At 43.3% G+C, this 11827-nt stretch overlaps 1 protein-coding gene across 10 annotated transcripts in view; it reads left to right on the forward strand.

The window, feature by feature from the left end:
- The window catches only part of TXNRD1 (thioredoxin reductase 1), a 164689-nt gene extending 153207 nt beyond the window's left edge, over positions 1-11482 (forward strand). For all 10 annotated transcript variants that reach the window (XM_069099376.1, XM_069099375.1, XM_069099381.1 and 7 more), the window contains 2 exons: positions 5373-5507; positions 9436-11482. In XM_069099376.1, the coding sequence (XP_068955477.1) occupies positions 5373-5507; positions 9436-9498 (198 nt within the window). In that variant the 3' untranslated portion in view covers positions 9499-11482. The remainder of the gene's footprint in view (positions 1-5372; positions 5508-9435) is intronic.
- The last annotated feature ends 345 nt before the right edge of the window (positions 11483-11827 follow it).

Raw genomic sequence — 11827 nt, forward strand, 5'->3', positions numbered from 1 at the left:
GCCAACCAGGATGGGAGGGGACTAGAGAACATTTCATTCATGGATCAGAGAGACTAGGAGTAAGTCTGGTGAAGACAGGTCTAGGGTGGAATCAATATGGGGTAGGGGACAGGGAGTGAGAACTGAATGTAGATATGTGAGGAGTTGTCTTGTTCTCCTTGGGCCCAGTTGTACGCCTGTAGGCAGTGGGTGTGAGTTGGAGGCAGATTGTGACTCAGGGTAAGAACTAATTTCCTAACCATCAGAGCTACCCCAATGTGAAATGTTTGGGAGTGGGAGTTCCAAGTGGCCTGTTGGATACAATTCAGTAAGCATTTATTTATATTCATAAATTATATATAAATTTATATATGCATATAAACATATTTATATATTATATATAATTGCATATTATATTTATATATAAATATGTAAATTTATTTATATAGCACCTATTGTGTGCCAGACATGGTGCTAGGCGCTGGAGCTACAAAGACAAAAAGGAAAGAGCCCCCTGCCCTCAAGGAGCTCACTGATTCTTTTCTCCATAACCTTGGCTAGGCATTCTTTTTTCCCCCTTTCTTCTTTTGGGCCATATCTGTGATTTCATTCATGTAGGGAACTCTCAGGGAGGAAACCCTCTCCACTAATGCAGATCAGCACTTGTTCTGCATCTTATAGTTTTACAGAATTGCCTGGAAACTCTAAAAGGTGAAATGACTTACCCAGGGTCACACATTGTAGTATATGTCAGAGGTAGGGCTGGAGCTCCCAGTCCCTCTGACTCTGAGGCCAGCTCTGTGTGCACCTTTCCTCTCAGGTTAGACCCGACATTTTACTATCCAAGCAAGAACAGGGAGTGAAGAAAATGGTGAGCTTCCCTGGGGAATGTGAGGTGTTGTGTTCTTCCCAGCAAAACACATCATTGCTGCACATTTCTCTTCTCTCACTGTCTCCTCTCTTTCTCTCTTTTCTCTTCTCTCTCTTCTTCCTCTTTTCTCTCTCTTCTCTCTTTCTATCCTTTTTCTCTTTCCCCTTCTTTCTTTCTTCTCTTTTATTCTTCTCCCTCCCCTCCCTTCTCTCTTCCACTCTTCCCTTATCTCATTCTCTCTTCTTTCTTTTCTCTCTCTTCTTTCTTTCCTCTCTTCTCTCTTTTTCTATGGTCTCTCCTTTTCTTTCCCCTTCTTCTCTCCCCTTTCTTTCTCTTTCTTCTTCTTTCTCTCTCCTCTTTTTTTCCCTCCCCTCTCCCTTTCATTCTTACTTTATCTCATTCTCTCTTTCCTCTCCCCCTTCATCTCTCTTCTCTTTCTCCTCTTTCTTTTCTTCCTCTCCTTTCTTTCACTTTCCATATCTGTCTCCTTCTTTCTGCTCTGCTCTTTCTCTTGCCTTCTCTGTCCATCTCTCTTTTTCTTTTCTTTTCTCTTTCTCTGTCTTCCCTCTTTCTGTCTTTTTCCATTTTTCTCCCTCCATCTCTCATTTTGTGTTTGGTCACTGCTTCATTTCCATCTTTGTACCCCAAGGGCCTCGTACGTTGTTTGGCACACAGTAAATGCTTAATAAATAAATGTTGCTTTAAGAGTGAATGGATCCCCCCTCATGGGAGGTCTCCAGACAGTAGATTGGGCTGAGTAGTCTCCAAGGATCCTTACAATCCTGAACGTCTGTGTCTTTGTATTTGCTGTGTGCCCTAGCATACTACAAGGCTCATAGCAGGCCATCGGTAAATATTTGTTCAGTAAATTAACCAAATTATCTGGACTTGTGATTCTACCCCTGGAGGGGCTCCTGCTGGACATTCCCTCCACTGATGTCAGTCACCTTAAATTAGTCTGAGTTTCGAGGGATGGGGAGTTAAAGGGGTGGGGAATAGGGAGCTGAAGAGTTAAGGGACTTCCAAAGCTCCCAGACCTCTAGGATTGCCTTGCATTCATTATCTACCCACTGCCTCTATCTAAATTGACATTTGAACAATATGTACTTTTCCCCCTTTTCTATAAATATGGAAACAACAACAGCAAAAAATCAGCCTTTGTCCCAAGAAGTAACTAAGAATAAGCATAAAAGTGATAGTTAACTAAGACATCAGTTATTTTTCAGAATGTTGGTGTGAAAAAAGCCTTCTCTTCCATGGGATCTGATTTTGCATTTCCTCATCAAAATTCCTCTTTCTAAAATCATCCCGTAGGGTCTTGGTGCTAATTTTTTACTCATGTTCTCTTGAGCCTTTAAAATTAGATAGGAGAGAGGAGGGGAGAAGGGAAGAGGACTTTATTAAGTACCCAAAGCACTTTACAAACTTAGCTTGTCTCCTGAAAAAGACAAAATCTATGACTTTCACAGGGGAAGACAGAGAGAAAATGCATTGGCTCTTAGAGCATCATAGAATCTTAGTGTTGGGACCAGGGTCATAGACTTCCAAAAGGCACCCTAGAGATAATCCAGTCCATTTCATACTCCTCATCCCTCATTTTATAGATGAGGAAACTGAGGCAAAAAGGGTGAAGTGACTTGTCTAGGGTCACACAGCTAGTAGTTTCTGAGGCCGGATTTCAACTCAGGGAGATGAGCCTTCCTGACTTAAGGCCCAGGGCTCTATTCACTGTACCACCTAGCCACCCCCACAGTCACACGGCAAAGCTAAGATTTGAACCCAGGCCTTGTGACTCCCAAATACTCTTTGCCCACTACACCAGGGAGGTATCTCTCTTCTAATCCAACCCCCAAACTGAAACATGTTAGAAAGTTGCCTTATTAATTGAAAACCATGACTGAGGGGAAACATATTCTGTAGCACCCAGGGTTAGTATTTTCTAGGTTCCTTGGTAGGAGAGTCATGGGAGAAATGTTTCATTTATTAAAAGCCCTGGCAACATATGAATTGTCTAATCCAAATTAAATATGTTGCTCAGAATCCTCTTAGAAGCAAGGTTAGTATAGATATGTATCAGATTCTTTAAGAAAAATTTAATTTATTTTGCTTTAATAGAACCTTCATTTCCCAGCCTTTCTTAATTCCAGTGCCTTGGATCTGTTAATTATTTCCTTTCTATCTCATGTATATAACTTACTTTGTATGTATTTGTCCCTTTAGATTGTACGCTTCTTGAGGGCAGGCTTAGAACAGTGCCTGGCATATAGTGAGCCCTTACTAAACATTTATTGATAGACTGAATGGTTGGACTTAATTTTAATTAAGCCACTTGTGGCTCATTTTCTATGTCCTGGTCAGACAGTACTTAAGCATTTATTTTTTCTGAGAAGAGTTCGTATTTAGTTATGTGTTCTGCTGGCAGTGAGGGATAGCTCAAATATGTCAGAAAAATGAATGGCCCCTAAATCCTTTCGATTTTTTCTTTGGGGAAGCATTGTATACCTTTGTAGCAGATTTATCTTCCTGCCAATTTGATTTAGTCTGATGGATGCTTTCCGAGATCCCTTCCAGCCTGAGCATTGGGTGAATCTGGTGGTAAAATTAGCCAGACTTCCCTCAGTTCTTTCCCCTACCCCCTGCAAATGGTGGCCATGATAGAACAGAAAGTCTGCCATGTTTGTTACCTGGGTTTGGTTTCCAGTATATGATCCAAGGTAAGTCACTCAGATAATTCAGGCCTTGTTTTCTTCATCTTTATTGTGGGGAAAGTGTTAGTTAAAATAAAATTATAAAGAGAGACAGTGTTACATAATGGTTAGAGAGCTGTCCTTGGAGTCAAAAAACCTGGGTTAAAGTGCCCCCTCTGACATATTCTGGCCGCATGACCCTGGACAAGTCACTTAGCCACTTTGTTCTCTAGGCCACTCTCTTTAGGACTGTGTTGCTAATCTGTGTTGGTGGAGAGAGTTTCTTTACCAGGAATTCTCCCACCCACACCAATGAAACCATAGATCTGCACTCAAGTTACAAGGCCCGGTGGAATTGGGTGGATGAATTCTCCATGGGAGGTTTGGAGAGCAACATGGATGAGAATTCATAGGATGAAAAGGAGTGGGTTACTCCGGAGTCAAAGGAGCTGGGTTCAGATCCTGACTGTGAACCACTTGGTATCTCTGGGCCTCAGTTAATGATGAAATTGTACCAGAAGCCACTGAGTGCCCTTCCATAAAGTAGCATCTGTAACACTGGCCTCACAGAGCCGTGTTGGGGGGACAGATTTATGTACAGCTTTGTATGCAGTAAATCACTATATAAAAGTGAGTTGTTATTGTCATTTTGGGGAAAGTGGTCCACATGCTTATTAATATAAGGGTAGCTGAACCAACAGGGTGCAAAAGAAATGGTTCTGGGTTTGGAGTCAGGACCAGGGTTCTAAATCTGGTTCTGCTACTTCCTAGCTTTGTGACCTTTAGCAAGGTTTTCCACTGACTTAGACCTGTGTCTTCATCTGTAAAATGAAGGTGTTGGATGAGAGGACTTAAGAGCTCTTATTTCACTCTAGTTCTACGATCCTTGTCTCAGTGTTTCTGCCATTCTGCTCCAATGGGCCCCTACCTCTTGGCCAGGATGAGGAAGATATATTTCATTATTTGATCTCACCTAGTGGTGATAAGAGCACTCGGCCTGGAGTCAGGAAGATCTGAGTTCAGATCTAGACTCTGACACTCACCAGCTGGGTGATCCTGAACAGATCATTTAACCTCAGCTCCTTCAACTACAAAATGGGGATAATAATAGCACCTGCCTGCCAGGGTTGTTGATAGGATTAGATGTGGTATTATTTGTGAAGCTCTTGAACAGTGCATTGCATGTACTGGACCTTTAATAAATTCTTCCTTCCTCTTTTTCCTCCCCTTCCTTCCTTCCTCCCTTTCTTTTTCCCTCCCTCCCTCCCTTTTTTTTTCCTTCCCTCCCTCCCTCCCCCCCTTCCTCTCTCTCTTCCTTCCTCCTTTCTTCTCTCTTTTCCTTCATTAGAGAGCCATCCTTGGAGGAAGCCATCCTCCCTTCCTCTCTTCCTCCCTTTCTCCCTTCCTTCCTCCCTTCCTCCTTCCCTCCCTTCTTCCTTCCTCCTTTCCTCCCTTCTTCCTCCCTTCCTTCCTTCCTCTCCTCCCTTCCTCCCTTCCCTTTTTCCTCCCCTCATTTCTTTTACTAGGGGTGGGGAACCTGTAACCTCAAGGCCACGGGTGGCCCTGTAGGTCTTCAAGTGCTGCCCTTTGACTGAATCCAAACTTCACATAAAGGATCCCCTTAATGAAAGGATTTGTTCTGTAAAACTTGTACCCAGTCAAAAGGCCACACCTGAGGACCTAGAAGGCCACATGTGGCCTTGAGGCAGCAGGTTCTCTGCCCCTGTCATAATCTAGCCATGCTTTAGAATAGGTTTTCAGAATAAAGGGAAACCCTTACCAAGCCATGGAGAAGAAACCAAAGACTTATCTCCGTATTTTTTTTGGTCTTTTAGGAGCGTGTTGTAGGTTTCCACATCCTGGGTCCAAATGCAGGTGAAGTCACTCAGGGCTTTGCTGCGGCCCTCAAGTGTGGACTGACCAAAGAGCAGCTGGACAGCACGATCGGAATCCATCCAGTGTGCGCAGAGGTAGGTCCCTTTGTGAATAGACAGAAAAAACGGCGCCTTCCAGAAGCCTTTCGTAGCTGTCCCTGTCCCGAGCCTCAGCTGGGCAATCTAATTGTTGTGCCAATGAGGCCTTGATTTATGGAGCCCTGGTGACTTAGTCTTCATCGCTTCTCCCAGATTAAGCATCTCCCACCCAAAATTTCAGGTAGAATAATATCAGCATATTCCAAGCTTCCTACCTTACAGCAAGGCTGGGACAAAATCTCTTCATAAATCGAAAATCACCATTTAAATGGGAGCTGTTATCATTCACCTGGGCAGATATGTTAGAATATATTTAATAGAGATATGTTACAATTTAATGGAATTATCACCAAATGTGCATTCTCTGTGGAAATATTGGCCAGTGCTATTGGCTTAACCCTAAGGACCTCTGACCTTGCCATCAACTCTGCAATCTCACTGTTTTCCATTTGCAAATCAACTTTATAGGTTGTTCCCCCTAATTAGAGTGTGAGCTCTTTGAAAGAAGGAAATGTGTAATTTTTTTCTGTTTTTTTTCCCCGTCATAGGGCTCATTGCATAACAAGCATTTGATAAATATTTTTTCATTTAATCGCACCAAGAAAGATGCTGATAGCCAAGGTTTCAGCCCTCATCCCCCACATTAAACAGTACTGTCTTGCCTCTCGGCTAGATGTATATGGGTAGGCTTTGGCCAACATGATTTGAAAAACCACATGAAGAGAGTTGACGTTGGCATGGGGCCCATCAATTTGTGGGCATCTGGTTATCCCTAGACCAATGGTTGGGATTGGGGTAAATTGACCACAATGCCTCTTTAACAAGTGCCCAACCCACAGTGGACTAAATGAATTGGAAAGAAATGCATCTCACCTGGCATGTGAATGGATGGCATGGAGAATCCATCCCTGGTGACCATAGGACATGTACATTTTTGGGAAAGGTGGCGCATACTTACAGTGAGGGTAAGAGTGTTGCAGCAAGCTCAGTGCTCTTTTTTTTTCCCCTTTGAAATGGGAAACTTTTATGAAATTACTTCTTTATCAAATAGCTTGAGAAATATAATGACTTCACGAAATCCCCTGATTTGGAGTCAGGGAGCCTGTGTTCAGGTACTAACTTTGTCATGTAATACCTGTGTTATTTGGGCCAAATGGGGGCTCTCTTGTTGCTATTGAGATGTAGTATGATGTAATGGACAGTGTGCTGGATTTGCAGTCACAAAGACCTTGCTTCAAATCCCACTTCAGATCCTTGCCATCTATATGAATATATAAATCACTTCATCTTAATTTCTTCCTCTCTAAAATGAGGGGATTAGACTGGGGTGGCAGGGAGGAGAGTTATAATTCCGATTTTACAGATGGGGAAACCGAGGCTCAAAGAATCCAGTGCTTTGGCCCATTTATTAGGATGATTGGGGCAATAGAGGCAGGTTCTGTCCCTGGTGAAGCAGCCCAGCCATCAAATTTTGAGCTCCCTCCAGCCAGAAGCTGAGTGAGGGGAAGAACATCCCTCAGCCACCGACTGTTCCAAGTGAAGAGGAGGAGGAAGCTTTTGTTTGGCCTGAGGCGCTCCTTGGGAAGGTTAGAGTGGGTGTCTTCACACCTGGGACTCTGGTACCCCATTAGCATCATTCAGTGTGAAGACAGAGGACTGCTAATTTATTCTGGACTTTGGAGCTGAGGGAGCTGAATAGAGGCCTGATTAGCTCTAATTCAGCCTGGTAATTTCAGCTAATCATGTTTGTTTGGGGGCGGAGGGAGGAGAAAAGCTCTTTTGGAGAGCTCTTGCCTTACATTTTTAGGAAGAGTTTTCCCCTTCTTCTTTTGGGGTCTCTTTGCATTTGGTGTCATCTGAGGGGAAGGGAAGACTAGTGTGAGGCTGGGGGCAGCATCCGTGGGCTTTCACAGGTAGGAAGTCTTCTGGGATGGAGGAGGGGGGCTCCTGTTGACTTAATATCCTCTTTCTGTGGATGCAGCTGTATGTAAATTCAAGCTGTCTGGGCAGGCGCCCAGCCCATCAAAGCTTTTATTTAGATTTAATTAAGGTTGGCAGCATGCCTTATTGATTTTCATCTTCTTTAGTAGAAGATGTCTTTCAAAAAGAAAAAAGGATCAAACAACTTTCAACATCCCCCTCTTCCTTCCCTCCATCCCCTTTCCTGTGTTCACATGAAGTGTCCTTGGTTAAGGATGCCTGTCCTGAATGGCCTGAGAGAATTTAGCCAAGTAGCCCTCTGGACAGGCTGGTATCTTTCTAGGCTGGTAGCAGGTAATTGAATTACAGCACCTTAGAGCTGGAAGCATCCTTGGAGACCACTGTGGTCTTATTTTACAGCAGAGGAAACTGAGGCCCTGTGCCCAAGTGATTTACCCAAAAAGAGCCAGAATTTGAAAATGTGTCTCCCAGTGCCACAGCCCAGAGCTTTCTCCATTGTGTCATGGTTTCATATTGAGTTTGGGGCGCTCTGTTAAATTGTAACATATCTCTGTTGAATATATTCTAACATATCTGCCTGAGTGAATGATAACATCTCCCGTTTAAATGGCGATTTCAGATTTATGAAGAGATTTTTGTCCCAGCCTTGCTGTGAGGTAGGAAGGTTGAAATATGCTGATAGACATTTAGTTCTTGTTTTTTTTTTTTCCTGCTTTCTCTCAAAAGTGACTGAGGCCAACCAATTACTGTAGCTTTGAACAGCATAACCTAAGTGGCTTTGATTTCCTATAATATTTTCCTGTGTGCACCAAGGTCAGGACCTCAGCTTTTCCTTCATTCAACAAATATTAATTGAGCATTTACTCTGGGGAAGCACAGTAATGGCCATTGTATTTGAGATCAGAGGTGACTGGGCCTCTCTTACTACTGATGTGACCTTGAACTTGACCTGCCTCAGTTTCCCCATCTGTATAATGAAAGAGTTGGACTATAGATGCCCTCTAAGGTGTCTCATGATCCTAGCCATGAGGAAGTTACATCCCCTGCCCTCAACCAACTTTATAATCTAGAGGAGGGGAAAAGAGAGGAAGGGTCCAAACGTTTATTGAGTGCCTACTGTATGCATGGCACTATGCTAAGGGCTTTACAAACGTCTGATTTGATCCTTACAACATCCTTTGCAGGTAGGTGCTGTTACTATCCCAATTGACATTTGAGGTGGCATTTCACCTGGGCTTTGAGGGATATCTAGGCTGCTTGTCAAAGCTAGGAGGGGTGTTCCTCCAGGCAGAGGAAACTGTGTGTACTAAGACATGAAGGCAAAATATACAGCATTACAGACTATGAGGGATTAGACAGGATTTTATGTCCAGGGCTAGAAGGGGACTCAAAGGCCATGTCGTCCAATCCTGGATTTTCGCTTGGGGGAGGAGAGAATGGTCCATGAAACACAAGAGGTTCAAGATCCCCAGTCCAGGCAAAAAAAAAATCCAAATTCTTCTATTAAAAAAATGTTCTTGAGGTTTTCTTTTTTTGTATTAATTATTTCCTATTTTATATCCCAAGCTGAACCCTAACCCTTGTGTAGACAAAAAAAGTTTAGCAAAACCAATCAATACATCAGTCCCCTCTGACAGTGTATCTAGCATTTTGTAACAGTATTTCCCCCCTCTCCCCCAGCCCTTCTTAGAGGACCAAAGTTTGTTTGAGCCATTCTCAGAGACCAAGATGCGTCATTAAAATTAATTACAGTTTGACTGCCTCTCACTGCAGTCTCACTTTTACTGTATGGTGGCCATTGTGTGCATCCTTCTCTTTCCCTGTTACCTTTGGCTAGTCCTCACACGCATGGGCTCTAGGCCCTTTATCATTCTGTTCGCATACTCCTTTGGACACATCACAGCGTACCCTCAACCATGCCTGAAGTGCCTGCCCTGCAACTCCTTGCTGCAGATTTCCTAAAAGTTTGTCTCTTTCTTTGCAGGTGTTTACGACGCTCTCTGTGACTAAACGTTCAGGGGGGAACATTCTGCAGGCAGGCTGCTGAGGTTAAGCCCCAGTGTTGTTGCTGCTGCCTTTGGCGACTCCGGAGTTCATCACATTATTTTATTTTCTCGGGTAGAGAAAAGCCTTAAGAGAATCCATCATCACATCTCTTCGCCTCTCCTGACGCCAGAAAGGAGAGAATCCTCTACCTTTGGGACTTGTCCATACATGGTGGTGGTTCCCGGAGAAGGCAGTTAGCAAGACACTGGGATAATCGCAGCATACCTGAAACCGAGGTCTGGTGGTGCATCCGACAGATGCGTTAATGAAGTTACTACCTAGAAGCCCGTATCTTGTGGTGGGTGGTGACCGAAGAGCCGCCTGGCATCGGTTTTTTCAAGACTTTTGTTTGGTTTTGTTTTCAATGAAGAATGTCCTCAAGTGGCTTCTTCGGGCAACTAGAGAGTCAAGGCCATTGCCTCTGATAATCCTTTTGAAGCATAGATTGATGATCTAGGAGCCTCCCGATGAAGCTCATCTCACTTTGCTGTATGGGCATGCATGCATCAGCAAACTTCCAACACCATAGGCCTACCCCTCAAAGAGGAGACTAAGCAGCTTGCTCCTTATTCCATCTATGCCTCTGCTTTTTCATAAATTTCCTGATCCATTTGTCATCTCTGGTCCTCTGTCCTCTGCCTTCCCCAAGCAGATTTCACCACTTTGCAAGATGGTGGTACCGTTGGTTGCCCAAGTCTTTTTTAAGGCCTTGAGCTGTGTCCTCCTGGGCTGGAGATCCGAACCACAGTCCCTTCACAAAGCCCCAGGGCAGCACAGTTTGGCCTTAATCCAGTGAAACAGGGTGCTTTCCCCCAGGAAGAATCACACTGTGCCACTCTTGTAGCTAATGGCAGGGGGAAAAATTCTGAATACCTTTTCTTGATCTATTCCTTGATCCTTTTGGGCAAGGTGAGAATGATAGCCTAAAACCATCACAACTCAGTTTTCTTGTCAAGTATCTATTTATGGGTCCCCTCTGGAGAGGCCTCACTCATAGGAGATGAGGCAGTCCATCCACACTTTTGTGATCTCCATTCTTTTGGGGTTGCTGAGGGGAGCAAACCCATTTCTCTTTTGATTTCTTTTTTCTCACTTGCTTTTTTTAAAAGGTATTATTCATATAATAAATTATTTAATTTTTTTAAACCCATGGACGGATCTGAAGGATTTTTTTATTTCATAAACATCAAATGGTTTTGACTACTTTGTTTTGGGGTAAGGAACAGGGAAGGAGGATGTTACAGGATAGAATCTTGTACAGAATTATTTTCTCTTAGATCCCCAGCTTAGAATAACTTTATGGGAGATAGGATTATGTTTAGGGTGCCTGTCTCATTGAAGAAGTTTGTTTAATGGAGAGTGGACATTGGGCTATAAAATGGGTCTCCATGTCCCATCATATATTTATTTAGCTCTATGCCTACTACCCCACATGTAACTTGTAATTCATCTTAGCTGGTGCATTGAGTAATTGGTTCAAAGTCCCCATCCAGGGAGCCTCAGGAAATACCCTCCTTTGCTTGGCCTTCACACAGTCCCTGTTCCTCTGGCTCTCTGTACTTAGCCTAGGGTCTCACACCCTAGTAAGGTCAGGGAGACCTGAACTCACCAAGCTTACTCATGGGCCCCTGAAGAGAAAAATGGAAAGGTTGCCAGGACAGGATCAGTAAACGGCGGTTCTGCTGTTTGTGATAAGATTTCTCTAAATCTTTCTGTCTCTGGAATATGGAAAGGGAAATGGGCAACATGGAGGTCATTGTGTTTTCAACTTAATCATGCTCCCATTCTCCTTGGTGGAAAAACAACAGCAACATATCGTGTCTAGAAGACCCCTAGTGACAGAAGGAATCTCATCTGAAGAGTTGGCCTCGTTGGTTTCTCCCCAATTGGACCCCTTATCAAACTAATTTTTTTTGTTTTATGATCATTTTGGGAGAAAAAAACTTGATAATGTGAAACATTAAATAATATTTATATGCATCTTGTATGTGTGTTTCTTTAGTATTCTTGTTGGAGAACTTGACCACAGTTCTTTCGTTTACTACTTGGGGTAGTAAACTTTAACCTCTCTTGTTCCTCAAGTTTCCTCATCTGTAAAACGATGAAGTCATCAAGTGACCTCTTAGACCTCATCCAGCTCTAGATATGAGCTTATATAAATATAAGCCAAATTGTCAGAAAGAAACACACCTACATTTCCCAGTGGATCCCTCCCTCCCCTTCCCAGAAAGCCATCCCAGAAAGAGATACATTTTTTAAGAAGTCTACATAGACATCGTCAGTCAAAGGCTGGTTGACCACTCCTTGTTTATAGTGTAGAGGGGATTTGA

This window comes from Petaurus breviceps, unplaced genomic scaffold (assembly GCF_028583685.1).
Source record: "Petaurus breviceps papuanus isolate PSGF00001 unplaced genomic scaffold, PetGlider_PUasm1.0 379, whole genome shotgun sequence".
NCBI lineage: Eukaryota > Metazoa > Chordata > Mammalia > Diprotodontia > Petauridae > Petaurus > Petaurus breviceps.